General features: G+C 39.0%; 1 protein-coding gene across 10 annotated transcripts in view; it reads left to right on the plus strand.

Moving 5' to 3' along the window:
- Positions 1-18,772, plus strand: part of nod2 (nucleotide-binding oligomerization domain containing 2) — a 31,407-nt gene extending 12,635 nt beyond the window's left edge. For 3 of the 10 annotated variants that reach the window (XM_052028518.1, XM_052028522.1, XM_052028521.1), the window contains 9 exons: positions 3,730-5,551; positions 6,971-7,054; positions 7,534-7,617; positions 8,679-8,762; positions 9,194-9,277; positions 9,391-9,474; positions 12,677-12,760; positions 16,169-16,252; positions 18,570-18,772. In XM_052028518.1, the coding sequence (XP_051884478.1) occupies positions 3,730-5,551; positions 6,971-7,054; positions 7,534-7,617; positions 8,679-8,762; positions 9,194-9,277; positions 9,391-9,474; positions 12,677-12,760; positions 16,169-16,252; positions 18,570-18,642 (2,483 nt within the window). In that variant the 3' untranslated portion in view covers positions 18,643-18,772. Of the gene's footprint in view, positions 1-3,729; positions 5,552-6,970; positions 7,278-7,533; positions 7,618-8,678; positions 8,763-9,193; positions 9,278-9,390; positions 9,475-12,676; positions 12,761-16,168; positions 16,253-18,569 lie in introns of those variants that run through there. The other 7 variants (XM_052028520.1, XM_052028519.1, XM_052028524.1 and 4 more) reach the window with 7 other exon arrangements.
- The last annotated feature ends 1,193 nt before the right edge of the window (positions 18,773-19,965 follow it).

The raw sequence follows: 19,965 nt of genomic DNA on the forward strand, positions 1-19,965 counted from the left end.
TCAACCATTTTAAGGTTATTGGGCAAATTGAATCAGATCTTACTGCTCTACTGCATTGTTCCATAGATAATCCCTGGCAACTTCAGTGCCTGATCCAGTTTGTTCCTGACTTCTGTTCCTGTGCATTGTAGTTCTACCTGGGACCCAGGGCAGGGAAGTTAACACACTGGACATTCATTATTTCAATCCTTTTATATCCTAGGCGCCAGTATACTCTTTCTCCTCTTAAAGCAACATTTTCACAACTATCCTTCTGCATAGGTCTCTAGTTTTGATCCCACTGAAGTACTTTCCTGGACTTTACTATGGTCAAAATGGTATGACTTAGGAAATCCAATGTGTAGTGAGACACATGGATATTTATTGAACAGATGGGTCAAGGGAATTGACAACCTTAAGTTTTGAGACAGCAAAATCTGAGTGACACCATGGAGACACATTCCTTTCCCCCCACAGATGCTGTTTGACCTGCTGAGTTCCTCCAATAGATTGTTTGTTGCTCTGATTGACAACTATAGTGTAACTCTTTTGTTGTATAACTCTACTTATGAAGGTTTAATTCTACCAGTGTACCATAATCCTTGTTGTTCAATTCCAGCATTATGGTCTCAAAATTTTAGTACAATTTTATTTTCAACTCAATAGAATTTGAACATAAAACTAATTTTAAATGCAATTTGCACTTCCCAGTGCACATTGTGTGCTTCAGGAAACTGTGGAGCACGACAGGCCCATGAGTGGAGGCCTCTGTGTGTCTGCATCTGAGGTACAATCCTCATCAACATTTCAAAATCCTGCGTACAAGTGTAGTTTGCAATAATTGGTGAGCCTCCAGCACTGGACCACACCTTGACTAGCCCCAGCCTGCCCCAGCATTGCATAAAGGGCCTTTCCTTAACTAATCCAGTATGCTTGTGTTCATGAGAGTAGTATCAATCAAGCTGGAAGTTCCCAAGGTCATCCACCTAGAAGGTCCTGAACATCATAAGCTCAGCCCCAGGGGAAGGGGGTCTCAGGGGGTCACATTCAACTAATTGATTTTCCATTGGTGGAGGACCCCCTATACTGAGAGAAACCTGGTGCAAAGTGGCATGTTTAAGTGAAGTTGTGGTTTAGGAGATGGCATCCTATACCTAACACACTCATCAGACTTGGTATCCGAGGAAAGTTAATAGTCTACAGACCCAGGATTGGTTTACAGTCCCAGGATTCACAACCCTGCTGCATGTGATGCATTGCAATCCATGGAATAATGCTTCCCTGTGGCCTCACAGCAAACTGGCATTCCCAACCACCCCTGAGCTCCATCAGTACATGCATTCACGAGCAAAGGAATTTCCAGCCCCAAATTTTCCTCTTATCCATTTCTCAGCCATGTCATTAATTCTGCTGTGGATTTCCCTCCTGCTAAATTACACACTCCTCTGTGTTCACAATATTAGCAAACTTATTCCAGGTCTTGCTTTGTGCCACTGTTTTTTCCTTTCCCATCCTGATATCTCTTAACATGCGAATGAAACCCTTACTATTCCATGGTGAACAGTACATATGATTAATTCTTCTCGTAGTCCTGTTGATTAACTGGTTGAATACTAAGACTCCAATTTGTTTGCAATGTTCCAGTCCAGTAAGTCTTTGATCACTGTGCTGTTGCTTGCTCTTACGAACTGTTTACATCAGTACCACTACTTCCTTCCAAATGAGGATCAAATATCTTTGCCTAAGAGATGCCTCTGGATCCCTGTTGATTTATCTTGAAAATAATTTTATGTTTTCCTGGCTTCATACCCATTGTGACCTCATTTACTAACCGTAAAGAAAGAAAAATGTTTAATTGAGATAGAAATAATGGCCTGAATTATATTGGGTAACGAAGGTGATGTTCCCCAAATCTCCAAGTTGCTGTTAGCTTTTTCTTCTGCTATGCTGTGGCCTAAACCCATGGAATTTAGTTTAGGCTCAAGAGCTTAGGTTAATTGCTCGACACTTGCATTATGAATTTGCTGGGGAAGTATCCATGGAGCCAAATCTTCCATTGATTTTAATGGAAAGGAGTGCTGTGAGATCCACTGGTAAAATATTACCAGCTTACTGGAAATAACTGACTGATGTTGCATAATGAATGGGTTTGTATTTTAGATATCTGAGCAAAAATATGTAAAGGGAAATTCATGTTAAGCACATTTGGCTAAAAATTAATTTGAGTAAGACTGCCCTTAAAAATTTTGAAATTGAAAATTGATTTTTTTCCCCTGCAGTAGAAGGCAATTGCAACTATTTCTGGGACATTTCATATCATTCTGGAAATTCAACTGGGCATTTCTGATCATGGAGCCTTTGACAAGATTTTCATCAAGGGTGCATGGGATAATGGCATGGCAACAGTCCTGCCATGATGGTCTTCCCAGCACAGCCCTGGACTGAGATATCTGCCACGTAAATCAATAGCTTAGCTTCATCGTTCATCTCATGATTCCAAGATCCTGACCACTCCCCCACTACACCTCATCCATCAGCCTAGTGATCCCTCAATCATCCTGACCTTTTCCTGCCCTGTTTCACCATCCATCCTTCCTAACCTCCACCATCATTTATTCATGCTGGGGCTCTGACTACCCCCATGCCCCAGCCACAGCCTTGACCCTTGGATGCTATTGACATTTACAGTGGTCGTTTACAGTGTGAGAATAACAACCTAAATGTTAATGTGACCATCTAGTGCACACAATAAGGTGCACCAGAATTCCTAGGCAATGTAGTTCATTAAACTATGGGGAAAAAAAAGTACTGCCTCAAGAACAAAATTAAACAATTCTAACAGAACTTACAAATGCTATTAAAACTGCATGTTTTTTAATAAGCATAAAGCTTAATGCAATAAAACATTCTGAGCAACTGCATTAGCTTTAAAATGTATGGAACTTGTTGCTCAATAAGAACATGCTTTTCTAATGTCTGTTATTCATGGAACATTCGATTTAAATAGCAAATCATGAGACCACCCTACCACTACACATGATTAACCATGATCCATGGCTGGCAGCCCACCAGATAGTGGTAATCTTGGCATAGTATTTACTGTTTCAGAATTCAGTAACATAAAGATTGCACAGATTTGCATGTGTTTAGGCATCTTGCAAAAGGCCTGTCTGGCCTAAGTGATTTATGCAGTTTAGCTGTCTCATTTCATGAGGGAAAAACAGACTGGAAAAAAATATGGATCACTCATCTCGGAAAGGAAAGGTTTGACAGATGACATTGTTGGGATGCCAAAGATAGCTAAAGAATAGATCAGATAATTACTTTAAATCCTGAGCAGAGCAACAAGTATCATTTTGTGCAGGTTATGTTACTGCTCTAAACATTGTGAGTCAATTAACAGTATCTCTTAAAGCACAAGTGCATGGATGTTTCTAATATTGTGGCAATTCTGGCCCATGTTGCTGGCCAAATATTGCACTATGTTTAACAAGTGGTTGAATATCCTGTTCAAAAACTCTTCAGCAGGCTTGAAAAATAAAAAAAAAGTGCAAATTTGTAAACGACAGCCATTTTCTTTGTCTTTTCTGTGGTTTTAGTATTAGGTCCCAATCTTCTTTTAGAATCTGGTAGAAGTTACATATAAAAAAGATGGAATGTCTCTCATTATCTATGGTTAATGCTGATTAAAGTTTGGCAAAGTAATATACCAAAAATAATTCACCATTTAAATGTGACTGTCTTTTTCAGATAATGCATGCATAAAGTATCAGGAAAAATTGAGTTCAACACTGGCTGCCCAGTCCCGATTTCTAACTAATTATGCAGGAACAGAAAATATGTGTCTAGAGGATGTTTATGTGAATTGTATCTTGGAAATAACCAACACTACTTCAGAAAGTGGCTGCTTACGGTCTCTTATTGGGCTGGAAGATATCTTTGGACCAGATGGTGTATTAAATAAAGATGCAGACGTGGTGTTGATCATTGGGGAAGCAGGAAGTGGGAAAAGCACTTCACTACAGCAAATGCAACAGTTATGGGCAACAAAACAAGCATTCCAGGAATTCACATTTGTATTTGCATTCAGCTGTCGAAGGTTAAACTTCATTGATACAGAAGTATCACTCAGAATGTTACTGTTTGAACATTGCTGCTGGCCAGATGATCATCAAGATGAGGTTTTCCAATATATTCTGGATCATCCTGAAGAAATCATGTTTATGCTTGATGGGTTTGATGAACTTAAGTTCCAGTTTACAGATGAGGAAAGGCACTGTTCTCCCACCAAGCCCACCACTGCACTGAATCTGATCTTTAATCTTCTCCAAGGGAACTTGATGAAAAGCACTAAAAAAGTTATGACCAGTCGGCCAAGTGCTGTGACTGCTATGTTAAGGAAATATCTGCAGAAAGAAATTACTTTAAAAGGTTTCTCACGTGAGGGAATTGAAGCATTTATAAAGAAATGCCATAGCAACACCTCAAATGCAGAACATATTTTATATTTTGTTGAGGCAAACTCTGCTGTTCACGGGCTCTGTCATGTGCCCTTCTTCTGTTGGATTGTATCAAATTGCCATGAGCAGCTAATGCAGAACAGTGGTGATTTCACTCAGACAATGACTGACATCTATCTTCTGATCCTGGATCACTTTCTATTGCATTTTACACACAACAGCCAGGGAGTAAATGAAATTCTACAGAGCCAAATTGCTACTATCCTCCACCTTAGCAAGTTAGCAATGGATGGTTTAATCTCATGTAACTACGTATTTTCAGCTGCACATCTACAAGAGGCTCAGATATCTAAAGAAGACATTTCTTTGGGGTTTCTTGTTCATAGTCATAGTTTTTCCCGTGCATGGACTGCTAATAAGAATAAGAATTATGAATTTCTTCACATCACTATCCAGTGTTTCTTTGCTGCACTCTATATCACTATAAGTGATAATGTAGGAGAATCTACCCTTTACTCGTTGTTCAAATCTAGAGAGAAGGGAACATCGTCCTGTATGATGTCAGCAGCTTGCATTGAAAGTTTCCCATTCAGCTGCCTCCAGTCTAATGTGGAGCCTGAAAGGAGACGCAAGACTATGTTACAGGAAGCAGAGAAATCGAACCTTCAGATAACAGCAAACTTTGTTTCTGGGCTTTTGTCAGGTAGACACAGGAATCTGATACAGAAATTTTCAGGCATCCCGAAGCAATCCAAGAAGTACAAACTGGTTAAGAACTACTTGGCAAAGGGCATTGAGAAACATTTCCTATCCATACCACCAGCTGTTGGTGAGGAGAAGAAAAGCATGCATGCATTGCCTGAATTTGTATGGTGGATCAAATGCATTTATGAAATGCAGGACAATGATTTAGCCAAACAAGCTGTTAGTAATCTGGAGGTGGATCACTTGAAGCTGACCTATTGTGGAATAGGGCCGGTTGAGTGCACTGCCCTTGCTTATGTCCTCAAACACTTGAAAAATCCTATGGGATTACAATTGGATTACAACTCAGTTGGTGATATAGGAATTGAACAGCTTCTTCCCTGCTTGATTAATTGCCAGTCTATTTAGTAAGTGTTTCTAGTTGGAAATTGCAGTTGCCAATATCAGTAGATAAATATTAATGTGTTCCTGTGACATTACTTTGTCTCTTATTTTGGGAAAGACCTTAAACCAAAACTCAGAATGTCAGTTTACTCCAGTGGTCTTTTCTTACTGTGTATTCATGATATCTAATGATTCTGATATGATTCTGATATCTAAAGAAGAGTTCCTTGTTCATTGTCATAAATCTATTAAAATAGAAGACCGGAATATTGCAGTATTTTAGGGGATGAGGTGTACTAGCAGTGTTTTTAGAGACCAGAAAAACATCAGTATTGTTTTTTTGGATTTTGGTGATAGAGAAGGAGCATTGACAGTGTGTTCAAGGATAGGGCCAAGGGGGCTGGCGATTTAGGATTGGGGGAAGGATGGCAGTCTTTCTGAGAATTGGTGGAGGGAGACCACCCATGTTTTTGGGGATCACAGGAGTGCTAGCCTTATTCTGGAGTATTGGGGATGGGGGAAAGGTATTCAAAGTGTTTTGGGGGATTTGAGTAGGGACCAGCAGTGTTTTCTGAAAAATGGGGGAGTGATGGCAGTGACATTTTTGGATCTCAGGGGACTGGCCATGTTTTTAGGAATGAAGAGGGAGAACTGGTTGTGTTTTGAGGGGATTTGGTTGTGGCGAATTGGAGATTGTGGGCATTTCTGTTCAGGAAGCACATTCCAATGATGTTGGTAAGCATTTTACTTATCTCATAGGCTTCCCAGTGTGGTACTGTGCCACAGTTTCCTGGGAATGCCCAAATTCAGGCACTGCCAACATAATGTTATTCAAGTTCCTGTACAGTGTTGCAAAAAGAACATCCCAAAGGGAATGGGATCACCTCAGAATATTATTTTTGACTGCCTTTTATATGTTTTTAAATAGCCAAGATTAAAGCAACTTTTCTGGGTTTTGTAGCTTCATAATATTTTTGAAACTGTTGGTTGTGTAAAATGCAGTACCTATGTTACATAGTAAATGAGTCATAACAATATTTTAACATTTCTTCATTAAGATCACATTGTCTACCTTTTTACATGTTCTTCACACCACAACACACAAATTAACTTCATATCTAAACAGCAACTCTCTCATAGTAATATGATTAATGAATAGTTCTCCTGTAGGGACAACAGACATATAGATGTTCGCTCATGACTGCTTAGGATATACCCTGTTACCAGGATGTGCTCACTTGCTGATAATTTAGCATTTTAGAAAAGAATATAACAATAGTATCATCTTACAAGTAAATTGAAAATCATTCCCGTGATAGAAATGCTTTCAATCACAAAAATGTAATACAGTGATAGCTGATGTATTAAAATTGATTTTGTGAAGTTTCTTTTTATTTGTGCCAATTATGTTGTGTAACCATTTTTATTTTTATATCTTTCAGCCTCCGGGCAAATAATATTTCTGATCGCGGAGCCTCCAAATTGGTCGATCAAGCTCTTGGCTGCTGCAATTTACAAAAGATTGCGTAAGAACAGGGTTCCTGGGTGTTTCTGCAAAAGTGGGGTTGGCACCTTCAGCTGCTAAAAGTCAATAAAGGAAGCAGTGATAAGAATATACAGCAGAATTTGATGTAGAGGTGTGCTTTTGCATTTGACTAATGTTCTGATGTCACTCCCAGACGAGTAGCCATTTATAACGAACAATAAATGCAGAACAAAATAGGTACTTCTGAAGTCTGGAGAGAGAAGGTAACTCATATCAAAATCTAAGAGGGACATATCTCTCCCTATTTTATTTTTCCATCTCCCCATACCATTTGCTTCAGTGGAGGCATCTACACTACGTCTCTTCAGATGGCTTCCAGTTTACCCAGAGCCATTAGATTTTTGTTTAAATTACAGATTCTGTGCAATAAAATAATTTCACAGCATAGAATATGGTCTTTATGAAACTAGTATTTAAAATCAGAGGATGTGCATTTACTATTCAAACATTTTTTTTTAGATTGTTTCATAACAATTTAACTGATGCAAGTGCCCAGAATTTTGCAAAGCTTCTTAAACACAAGAAGAACTTTATAGCACTAAGGTAAGATCGGAATGCCAGAGTGCTTCATAAAACAAATACTCAGACAATTAAAGCCTGAAATTCCAGGCAGGAGTCAGATTGTAAATTGTGCATAGCTTCTGAAGGGGATTTGAATTTGGGTCTAGGCCAAGATTCACCAGGATTTTGTCCAGAATTAAGCCTGGCTTTCTGTAGCTTGGAGCATCTTTCACTACTCTCTTCCCCTACCATGGGTGTGATGCTGCATAGGTGGTTCCTGCATTAACCAAGGAGTTTCACTCACTGTTTCCTTGCAAGGCCATAACAAAGCTGTCCCCAGTTATAAGCTACCAAGACTGCCTTTTGAGATTTAATAAGCCATCAGAGGTGTGAGAATCCATCTGCGACATCAAGACAACATTTGACTATGTCTGGCAACATAAAGTTTGAAAAACCTGAAGCTCATGGAACTCAGGGGAAAACTCTCTATGATTTGGAGTCATACCTTGCACAAGGATGTTGGAGGTTAATCAGCCAAGGACAGGCTATAGTGGTTAACTTACAGGAGGTCTGGGTAATTGAGTTGAACACCATCATGACAGTTGAGAATTTAAGATCAAATAATTAAAATAAATCTGGAATGAAAAGCTATTATCAGTATTGGAGACCATAAAACTACCATACTGTCATTAAAATCATGTTTTTCGCTGTAGTCCTTCAAAAAACGTCTGCCATCTTTGTCTAGTCTGGCCCACTAATGTTGTTGACTCTTGAGAACATCCTCAGTTCAGAGGCAAGTAAAGGTTGGCAATAAGTGCTTGTATTGTCAGTAGCATCTGCAGCCCAATCAAAAAAAGAGTGGCTATAGAAAACTTGACTTTACAATGTGGGTTAGGCTAGCTGTCCTTTCCTTTAAAGTGCTAGGAGTATCTCTATGCATTCAGGTTAGCCGGTCTCTGTGATTTGGCTTTGGCCGTGAATTTGAGTGGCAATGGGATCTGCATCTGCTGCAGCTGTACCAAATGCAGAAGCCCGCTTGACTGTTTTTAGACAATTAGACTGGTGTTGATTTAATCTTTATGTTCATTCCTGAACATTTCCAGGCTGGGCAACAACCATTTAACAGCTGCTGGGGCAAAAATACTGGCAGAAGGTTTAAAACAAAACAACTCCATCCAGTTCTTGGGGTATGTCATCAGCTGTTAATTTCTTTGTTCTGCTTTTGCATGTTGATGGCAAACATCATATGTCATTTGCAAATGATTAGAATGATCTATTTAAAATTTTTATTGCATCTGTTACTCAGTTAGTCGTGCTGCTATAAATTTTCATTGCAAGGGATAAAATTGTCTAAATTAAGTTATAGAATTACAAAAGCTAAAACAGATCACTTATTAGGTTTTAGTAGATAATTTTTGAAATCAATGCAAAGTAAAACCAGACATAGGATTGAGCAAACGGGAGGGATAAACAGGTAGATCCTCCTTAGGTAGATTAGATTAAAGTGATTTCTGTTTCATTCGTAAAGTGATGCCTTATGTAGGAACATCAGTCAGTTTACAACATTCCCTATATTTAGAATTAGGATTCATAAACTCTTTCTTTTACATTTATTCAGACTTTGGGGAAACAAAGTTGGAGATGCTGGTGCCTCTGCTATTGCAGCAGCTCTTGAAAATAACACTAGTCTCTTGTGGCTGAGGTAACAATGCTTGCAAATTTATGCCTCATGATGAGATTTATGATTCAAACTCAACTTTTAAAACCCCGTTGTGTATAGCTAAGTGATTCTGTGTTCTCTCTTCTGACCATTAGCCTTGTCGGTAATAACATTGGCAGTGAAGGTGCCAGGGCTTTGGCTTTAATGTTGAAAAAGAACACCATTCTGGAGGAGCTGTGGTGAGATTAATTAATGAAATGCATGCATTCTGGTGATTCTGGAGTGAGATTATCATTAATCAGTCAGCTAAATGCATTTTTTAATTATGGTTTATGGTATTTGTGTTTTTTTAACTATACTCAATGTTTGAAATTCTCCAGCTGGTATGATGTTGTCCTCAGACTTACCCTGTGCACAGAGATATTCACTATGTAGACCAGAATTCTGCAGCAACTTCAGGCCGATACTGGGGCAACCCCAATTGAATTCTGCAGTGTGAGAATGCATATTGTATAAGTCTGCCCAAGCACTGTGAACAAGGCAGTTGCTATACATGTTTACTGCTGAAAATAATGCAGAATGAGGAACTGAAGATTTTAAATTCTCTAAAAGCCATTTTCCTCTGACAATTTCAGATCCCACTGCCCTAATTTACAACTCTGCCAGACTGATATTTTATTTCTTGTCCCTACAGCACTCACTTTTATCTTGTATGATAATCCTTCTTATCATTTAGTCTTCTGTCTCCCATCTCCTCAAAGACCTTCTCTTAGTTCTCCCCTCCCCAACTTCTCTGCACCTTAGAGCTCTATCTCTGATTTTCCCAGTTCCAATGAAACGTTATCGATCCAAAATATTAACTCTCCACAAATGCTGCCTGACTGGTCGAGTATTTACATTTTTTTGCCTTTATTTTAGTACTTTGCTTTTGTAGTATTTCAAAGAAATCTTCTCTTTATAGTTTAATTGCTGCTATGTAACACCTGGATGTCTCAGCAAGTTTTTCAGACAGCTTAATGTTAGGAGGCTATCAAGTATTGAGTGGTGGGTAACAGATACCTGGTGATCTGAATCAAAGCTGCACTACGCGTTGGCTACAGCCTTCCCATCTCCATTGATTTGTGGCTCAGTTATCTGCATGCCTTTCACATTTTATTCGTGTTTCTGAAAACTAGATTCAGAGCTTGTGAAATATAGCTAATTAAGAAACTGAGAACAATAGATTGCCTTATCCAGAAGCATTTCAATATTACATACTTTAATTGTGACACTTGGACAGTGGCTAATGTTGTGCCTTTATTTAAAAAAGGCTGCAAGGACAGGCCAGGGAACTACAGGCCGGTGCCCCTAACATCAGTGGTGGGAAAGTTACTGGAGGGGATTCTGAGGGACAGGATCTACCAGATTTGGAAAGACAAGGACTGATTAGGGATATTCAGCATGGCTTTGTGCAAGGGAAAGCATGTCTCACAAATTCAGTTGAGTTCTTTGAAGAGGTGATCAAATGGATTGATGAGGGCAGGGCAGTGGATGTTGTCTACATGGACTTTAGCAAGGCCTTTGACAAAGTCCTGCATAGTAGACTGGTCTGGAAGATTAGCTCACTTGGGATCCAGGGTGAGCTGGCCAATTGGATACAAAATTGGCTTGGTGAAAGAAATCAGAGGGTAGTAGTGGAGGGTAAGGGAGCCTAGACTAAAGGGCATAGTTTTAAGATGAGAGGGGAAATATTTGAAAGGGTCCTGAGGGGTAATTTTTTCACACAGAGTGTGGTGTGTATACGGAAAGAGCTGCCAGAGGAATTGATAGAGGCGGGTACAATTACAACATTTAAAAGACATTTAGACAAGTACATGCACAGGAAAAGTTTCAAGGGATATGGACCAAATGCAGGCAAATGGGACTAGCTCAGGGAGGCAACTTGGTTGGCATGGACGAGTTAGGCTGAAGGGCCTGTTTTCATGCTACATAATTCTGTGACTCTATATCAAAATGAAATAGCTGCAGATGCTGGAAATCTGAAATAAAAACAAAAGAAGCTGGAAACACTCAGAAGGCCAAGCAGCATCTGTGAAAAGAGAAATCATTAATGCTTCAGATCAAAGACCCTTTATCGGATCTTTGGAGGTATATCGTTGCCCCTTCATTGTTGCTGGTTGAGAATCCTGGAACTTCCTACCTATTCGTGCTGTGGGAGTATCCTCAACACATTCCCTGAATGAATAAAAGAAAATCATGCACATCATCCAAGGTACATGGTGACTTAAGGAACTGAATAATCAATTCATTGATGTTTATCATTATAGTTTCAAGTCACATGGATGATGCTGGCAAGTGGATAATCAACTGCTGTTTGAGGAATTCCACACAGATTTACTGAATAATGCAGCAAAGGAGTCAGTCGGTTCATTGTGCCAGTGTATTATCTGCGCAGCATTTTCCATGATAAATTACATGTTGGTACTTATACTCAAAGAATCACAAGGAATTGGGACCTAATTATATGGAAAAACCAATTCTACTAAAATAGGAGAATATTTATTGTTACTTTGCACTACTTTAACAAAACAGTCACCAAAGGAAGGCAGGAATTCTGCAGTTAACTAAAATATGAGTCAATTTACCAATGAAGCATAGATTAATGTTTGAAAACCGCAGTAAAGGTATGTGAATGTCAAATTGAGTGGGTTTTGGTGGCATATGTATCTTGTGGCTAAAGTAAAAATGATTTTCTGACCAGTAATGTGGTGCAGTAGAAAATTGAAAGCAATAATGTTATCAAAAAAGGGTTAAAGTTTGCACACATATCCTTCAGTCGGCCAGGCTCTGGGATGGGCAATTTACTACGTGTGAATACATCAATATATAATAGCATGTAAACACTGGGAATGCCACAAGTGTTTGAAAGGAGGCTCAGTTTTGAGGGAAGGAGAATTACAAACTGAAGTGTTAGAAACAAGCATTGAAATCAGCTCAGGTGATGGAGAGTAGCAAGTCAGGACTGGAGACGTAATTGGGAACAGAATTGAATGAAAGAACAATATTATCAGAAATGGAAGAGAAACTGAAAGGTACAGGTTTATGGAGGCAAAATTAAGGCGGCACCACCATCACTCACAGAGCTGTTGAGCTCCTGGACAACTGAAAGACAATCATAGTGGTAAGTGAGTGTGCTTTGTAGCTGCTTTTTGTGATGTTGATAAAGCAGCTCTCAGCTCCTAATAGCCCAATAGTAATTTCATAAAATATTGAAGACCAAGCTTGAGTCAATAGTTCTGCTGATCATTATCCTAGATGGATGGTCTGTTTTGTCTTTAAACCTGGCATGTGACTCTCCTGCTAAAATCTCATAACAGATGTTATTAGATTAAGTTGTTTAAAATGTTAATACAAATGAAAATCCAGTATTCATTTGAGTTTATGTATATTTTGTTGTTGCAGTCTTCAGGAAAACAATTTAATTGATGAGGATATAGAGCACTTCATAGAAGGACTGCAGAACAACTCAAGCTTAAAGGTTCTCAAGTATGTAAAGAAATATTGTTAAATGTGAGATTTATCAAGAACTTGTGACATCAACTACAATTACGTACCTAGAGCAGGACAGTACAGAGGGAAGTAATTTGACCCCTAATACATGTGTGGTCTTTTTGAAGAGGCTATACAAGTAGTTCCAGTCCCCTTCTCTCTTCCAATAGTTCAGCAAATTTCCCTTTGTTTGGTAACTTGACAGGAGCTGTTTTAAGATTGACACTTGATTACATTAAGATCTACCATGTAGTTCTTTTACACTTAAGAGATATAGCTTTGTACACAACTTGTTCACAAGTAAAATTTGTACACAACTTGTTCCCATTCATCACAGCTATGAAAGTTGCCTTCTCTTTGTTTATTGGGCCTAAAATGTCATTCTCCATTTGAACTATTCTTTGTTGTTCATTTCTATTGTTACATCTTGATTCAGCACAACTCAAGATTTCAAGCTGGGTTGGGGTTTACTTTGACACTTTTGACGAAAGGAAACCAAATGTACCTATGAAAGGCCTTGATACCATAGCAGGAGTTCAAAGAGACATGACAGGTTTGGAGAATCAAACTTAATTTGATTTAAAGAAAGGCAAATGAGAGAGAAATGTATCTGCCTTCTGCTTGTAGAAGTGGAGGATACAGCTCCAGCTGAATAAATCAAGTGAAGCCAGTGATTTTTTTAAAATGTTAGATGATAAAGGCATAATCCCATAAAGCACTTTTCAAGTTATAATGATTAACTTTTAATGGAAGGCTGAATCAATATATGTTCAAGAATGTGCAAGAAGTTATTCAAATATGAATAAAGCTAGATTATCTTGCAGTGCATGGAAAAGCATGGTTCTTGTGTAGCTGAAATCCCCCGTGTGCTCTGGGAAATGCACCTGATTACAATTAAATGTGATGGATTTCATTGCTGAATTGGTGCTTTACTGGTTTGTATTCGTGGATAATTGCATAGTTGAAGGTTTTAATTCTGGTTAAGTGGCTTCCCAGAAACACACAATGGTCTAAGTTTTTCCATGAGGGAGGAAGGAACGGCTTTAGTTCTTCAATTTGCATGCAGTTTTCCAGAGACAATGGAAACTTGCTGTTTTTTTAAGTAGAGGGGAGAGTAACTGCCTCCACCACTCCTTCAGGCAGTGCATTCCAGAGTTCAACGACCCTCTGGGTGGAAAAAAAAATTCCTTGTCCCCCTTAACCTTATTAATTAATTTTTATTATTAATTTTTAATAATGATTTAATTAACAAATTAAATGCTTGTTTAATTAACATTAAGCTAATTAAATAAATAAATAGATAGCTAAATAGGGCAGGAGATGAGCTGCTGTTATAACACATGGGAACTTGTGGATACCTTTGTTTGGGGGCACCGCCATCTGTGCAAAATGTCTGCATGTTGAAGAACTTTTTGGCTAAGGAGCTGAAGTTTGAACTGCAAAGGTTGCAAGACATCAGGAAGGGAGAAAGTTTCCTGCACCTTTTGATCAAGGTGGCAGGATCACCCCCTAGATTAAATACTTAAGAACTGACATGCAGTCACCGACTGGAGGATATGATTGTGAGTGAGGAGGGAAGGGGAATCTAGGAGATAGTATTGCAGGATCTTCCATCCCTACACTTGTTCAATAGATCTAGGAGAGAGCAAGGAACCTGGCTGTGGTGCTGTGGCACTGTTGTACAAGGAGTTGTTCAAGTAGGGGGAGTAAAATGGAAGGTGATTATGTTTAGGGACAGTACATCTGGGGGGGAATCGATATTGTTATCTGAAATTGTTATCAGACCTCAAGGCTATATTACTTACCAATGCAATAGCCAGGGATATCTCTTCTGGGTTGCAGAGGAACTTGGAGTGGGAAGAACAGGATCCAGTTGTCCTGGTCTAACAACATAGGAAGGAATAAGAAAAGGTTTCTGCTGAGAGAATTAGATAGGAACTGTAAAGGTAGTAATCTCTGGATTATTACCTTAGCCATAAGCAAACTGGCACAGTATTATTAAGATCAGGGAGATGAATGCATGGTTGAAAGACTGCTGTGAAAAAAGTGTGTTTTGATTTATGGGATACAGAGGAAGAGCTGTTCAGATGTGGCAGACTACATCCAAAGCACGTTGGGACTAGAGTACAAGTGAATTGAGAGTGAACCAACAAATAAACTTCAAGTGAGAAAGTATGTTGTTGCAACAGATAGATCTTCAATATAATATAAAAATGCTAAAAAGTTAAATGGGTGGCACAGTGGTATAGCTAGTAGAGCTGTTGCCTCATAGTTCCAGTGACCCCAGTTCAATCCTGACCTCCGGGGCTCTATGTGTGGAGTTTACATTTTCTCCCGTGACAGTGTGGGTTTCCTCTGGGTGCTTCTGTTTCCTCCTACATCCCAAAATGTGTGGGTTGGTAGGTTAATTGGCCATGGTAAATTGCCCTTAGTCTGTAGATGAGTTGTAGAATGTACATCCAATGACAACAATGGTCATTATTGGTATTGGTTTATTATTGTCACTTGTACTGAGGTACAGTGAAAAGCTTGTCTTACAAACTGATCATACAGGTCAATTCATTACACAGTGCAGTTACATTGAGTTAGTACAGAGTGCATTGAAGTAGTACAGGTAAAAACAGTAACAGTACAGAGTAAGGTGTCACAGCTACAGAGAAAATGCGGTGCAATAAGGTGCAAGGTCACAACAAGATAGATCGTGAGGTCATAGTCCATCTCATTATATAAGGGAACCGTTCAATAGTCTTATCACAGTGGGGTAGAAGCTGTCCTTAAGTCTGGTGGTACGTGCCCTCAAGCTCCTGTATCTTGGGTGGGTGGGGTCTTTGATTATTCTGGCTGCTACACCAAGACAACGAGAGGTAAAGACAGAGTCCAAGGAGGGGAGGCTGGTGTCCGTGATGCACTGGGCTGTGTCCATGACTCTCTGCAGTTTCTTGCGGTCCTGGGCGGAGCAGTTGCTGTACCAAGCCATGATACATCCAGATAGGATGCCTTCTATGGTGCATCGGTAAAAGCTGGTGACAGTCTAAGGGGACAAACCAAATTTCTTTAGCCTCCTGAGGAAGTAGAGGTGCTGGTGAGCTTTTTTGGCTGTGGCATCTACATGATTTGACCAGGACAGGCTGTTGGTGATGTTCACTCCCAAAAACTTGAAGTTCTCAACCCTCTTGACCTCAGCACCATTGATGTAGACAGGTGCATGTACACTTGAGGTACAATTCCATTCACACTAATGGTATTCAGTATTAAATATTAAATGGTTTGAATGAACAATGGTGGTTGACCTTGTATGAATTATTTGGGCAAATAATATTGGAAGCTGCCTGAGTTGCAAGGTTAATTTCATTACATGTGATTGAATGCCCATTACTATGACTTTCTATTTCATCCTCTCTACAGGCTGTCTAATAATAAGATAACCAAAAAAGGAATGGAATTTATTGTTACTGCCCTAAAGCACAATACTACCATTACATCAATTTGGTAAGTCTTTATTATGCAGTCTCTTCTTATCACTTATTGTGTTATCACTATGTCTGATCATCTTGGTCCCTAGCTTCCCTTTGTGCTATACTATTAAAGTCCAGGTTTGGCACACGTAGCAAAGCTCTGTAGGAAGACTGTTCATGTAAGTTTCTTTTTGGTGCTGATATGTACTAATTGTTATTTGTAATATTGGCCTTAAGTTATCTGCCTTTGTGCATATGAATTTTATTTGCCCAGTAAGGAATGATTTAAAAGCAAACAAACCAAATTATGAACTTTTCAGCAGTACTTATTGAGAAACTACTGAGCCTTTGAGGCTCTTCCATTACACTATAAATTCATGGCTGATCTTCAACTTCATTTATGCATCTTTGTTCTATATCCCTAGGTATCTGTTCTTAACCAAAACATATCAGTCTCAGGTTTGAACATTTCAATTGTCCCACCAATGTTGGACTATTGGAAGAAGAGTCCTAAAATTCCACTTCCTTGTGCAAGAAAATAAATGATTTAATTCCTAAATGGATGAGCTGCACTTCAGCCTCACTACTGAATGAATTATATATTGAATTCTCTCAAGTTTTAATTAAGAAGATAAGAAATAAGCAATCTGGACCCTTGAGTCTACTCTGCCATTCATGAAGATCATGCTGGAGCTTCTATTTCAGCATCATTTTCCTTCGTTAAAGATAGATGGTTTTAAAATTATGGGATTGGGGGCATTTTTTAAGCAGCTCAAACAAACATTATGAATTTGCATATGGTGGTTATCAAATAAGCCAAGTTATTTTATTCCAATTATTATAGCAGGTAATCCAATTGAAGACTGCATAGAGAATTTAAGATATCCACTATTTAAATCAGGATGTTTTAAATGTGATTCACTTTATTTTTTGATTATTACAAAACATATGGATCTCCTTTGTAAAATGAAATTATTTTTATGTAAGAATTAACAGTGAAAGATGGGGGACAAACATATTGGCCCTGATATTTGCCAAAAGCTGGGGAGGTAATAGGGTAGGTCAATAACAGCCGAAGAACCTGGCAAGGCTGGGATTGTGGAGATCCTCCAGAATCCAACAGGGAGATCTTATTGTCTTTAGTATCAATTTCCTGCTTGGCAGCTACCTGTCAGGCCTACTCCCACAGACACCTCCCAGCCATGCAGGCATCTCCGAGTCTCCACCCAGCTTATAGGATTCACCTGCTGCTCGTTCCAGACTCATCACCTGCAGTCTAGTTAACCCCAGTTCTCATTCACAGTCCTTGTTCACTCATTGAACCAGCTGGTTCCAACCAGTTGCTCCTAGCTTTACACTCCTTGCCTAAGGTTACTGTGTTGCCTGCAGTGTTTAGTTTCTATTCTCTCCTGTTTGGGGCTCCTTGTGGCTTGTTATTTTGCAGTCTAGTATTAACGTCTTCATTCACTGCTAAATCGTCTCTGCTGTTCTGCTTTTGGGTCAAGCCTCTACAGCTGTGACACTACCCAAATGGACAGCTTGGTCTAAGGTTAGGAGGGAAATCAAATCTGGAGATGACCCTTTGCAAGAGGGGTGGAGTAAAGGGGAGAAAGATGAGGATTAGGATTTGTTGACGGTGGAGTTGAAAAGATCAGCATTTGCAGTGAGAGGAACGGTGGTGGAAACAAAGTGTGGGATTGGAAGTGGGAAGGCAGAAAGTTTCCTTAAGCTCTCCTCCTCCTCACCCATGAAAAACATGGGGCTGACCGTTCCTGGATTTCTATTGGTGCAGGGTTTTCTAACCCTTGGTACAGACATCCAGACTACTTCAACTAATTTTAAAATGAAATTCTGTTTAATTGTCAGAGCACAGTTCATATTCTCAATGAAAAATCCATCTTCTTTATAGAGAGGCATGCGGATATTACAAACCTGAAAAATTGTTAACCAGTGTTGTAAGTTAAAGTTATGTTCTACATATTTGGTGGTTCAGCCAGCTTTTCTCACATCCTGAAGACAAAGGGGGTGGGATGGAATTCATTGGCCATTACTTCTGGAAAATCTTGCATGATTATGTTTGATTTTCCTTCTTAAAGACTGACTTTATCTGTAATGTACATGTTGGTCAATTGGACTTACAATACTCTCTAGTCATGTACTGTATTGCAAATGTCCATGGAAAGATACTGAAATACGAGTTAGACTTTCAAGGGAAAACGGTGAAGGAGACCTTGCTGAAACAGCTGCAATGTGCCACATTCTAGTCACAGCACAATTTTTGCACAGCCCAAGCTAATCCTTAAACAAAGTTTACTAGCATGAAATGTATTGATTTTTGTTTTTGCTTCCAGGTTAGGAAGAAATCAAATGACTGCCATGGAGATTGAAGAGATGACCAGAGCAGAAAGGAGACTGACATTTTGATCAAAAACTTTGACCTTTTATTGCTGGTCTCACAAAGAACTGTGCTGTCCCACTTTATTTATTTATAGATGTGAGAGGGTCATATTTATGAATCTTATTCTTTAATAAACATTTTTTACTTTATCAATCAGCTGAATATCTCACTTATTGTGGTGTTTGTGTGTGTGAATAACAGTGTTTCCTTTTTCAGCATTTCTGTCTCTTATTGTTTCTGTCAACTGTTGTCATCCAGTATGTCGGTGCAGAAACGTACTTTTTATATCTATCTTTTCATTGTTGCAGAAAGATTCCTACAAAAATCATATTCTTGATCCATTCATTACAGATCTAGCATTTTGCATTATGAAAGCTCAGAGGGTTGCCTGCAGCAGTAGAATTGTATCTTATAATATTCCAACACAATCTGTAATCTCGTGGCCTGGTATGTCCTTCTCTCTAATTCCCATCAAGCTGGTGAACAACTGGTTTTACAATGAATGGAGGAGACCACATCAAGAACAGCTACAAATGCACCTAAAAATATACTGCCAACCAGGTGAACACAGACTATATGCATTCTAAATAGTGCAGCTTAGAGCTAACCAACCTCAAACTATTACCAGAAAACTTCCTGATCAAATCTAAAGTCAGGCAAGGTTGCTGTATTCTGTTTGTATTGAGTATATTTTTTGCTAAAACCATCACAAATGTCATGGACATAAGAGAGATGCTAATCTCAGGCACTGGAAGGGCTTGATTCAATGTACATTTAGATGGGCAATGTTGCTGTCTTCTGCCCAGACCCACAGTCAGGCCATAGATTGATGTGATTCTCTGTTAATTTTGTGTTAGCCTTGGGACTCAAAGAAAATTAAAGTAAAAGTGAGGCCAGGTCCTTTGGCGACTGATACTTTGTTCATTTCACTGTCAGGATGTAATGATGCAGTGGGTACAGTGAATGATGACAAAGGAATGCCTTGTATTGTATAAATGTAAATATTATGAATAAAGTATATCAGATTAAAGCTCTGAAATTCAGCCATATCCAATGATTAATGTGGGTGGAGAATTAACCAGCCAAATGTTGAGTGTGGCTCTGTGAATATGCCCATTTCCAATGAATAGGAACACATAGGATAAGGCTTACAACTACCTTCAGCCAGTGCATTGGATAGAATAAATGTTAGGGACCTGACAACATTGTTCTCCAGTACTAACTGTACCTTTACCCAAACTTGTCAGTGCATCATTATATTTGCTGATAGTACTTGTATTTTATCAACATAACATCAATACTTCATTCCCAAACATTCCATCGGTGATAAGTTTGGAAGGTTACACAGG

The sequence above is a fragment of the Pristis pectinata genome, chromosome 13 (assembly GCF_009764475.1).
Source record: "Pristis pectinata isolate sPriPec2 chromosome 13, sPriPec2.1.pri, whole genome shotgun sequence".
Classification (NCBI taxonomy): domain Eukaryota; kingdom Metazoa; phylum Chordata; class Chondrichthyes; order Rhinopristiformes; family Pristidae; genus Pristis; species Pristis pectinata.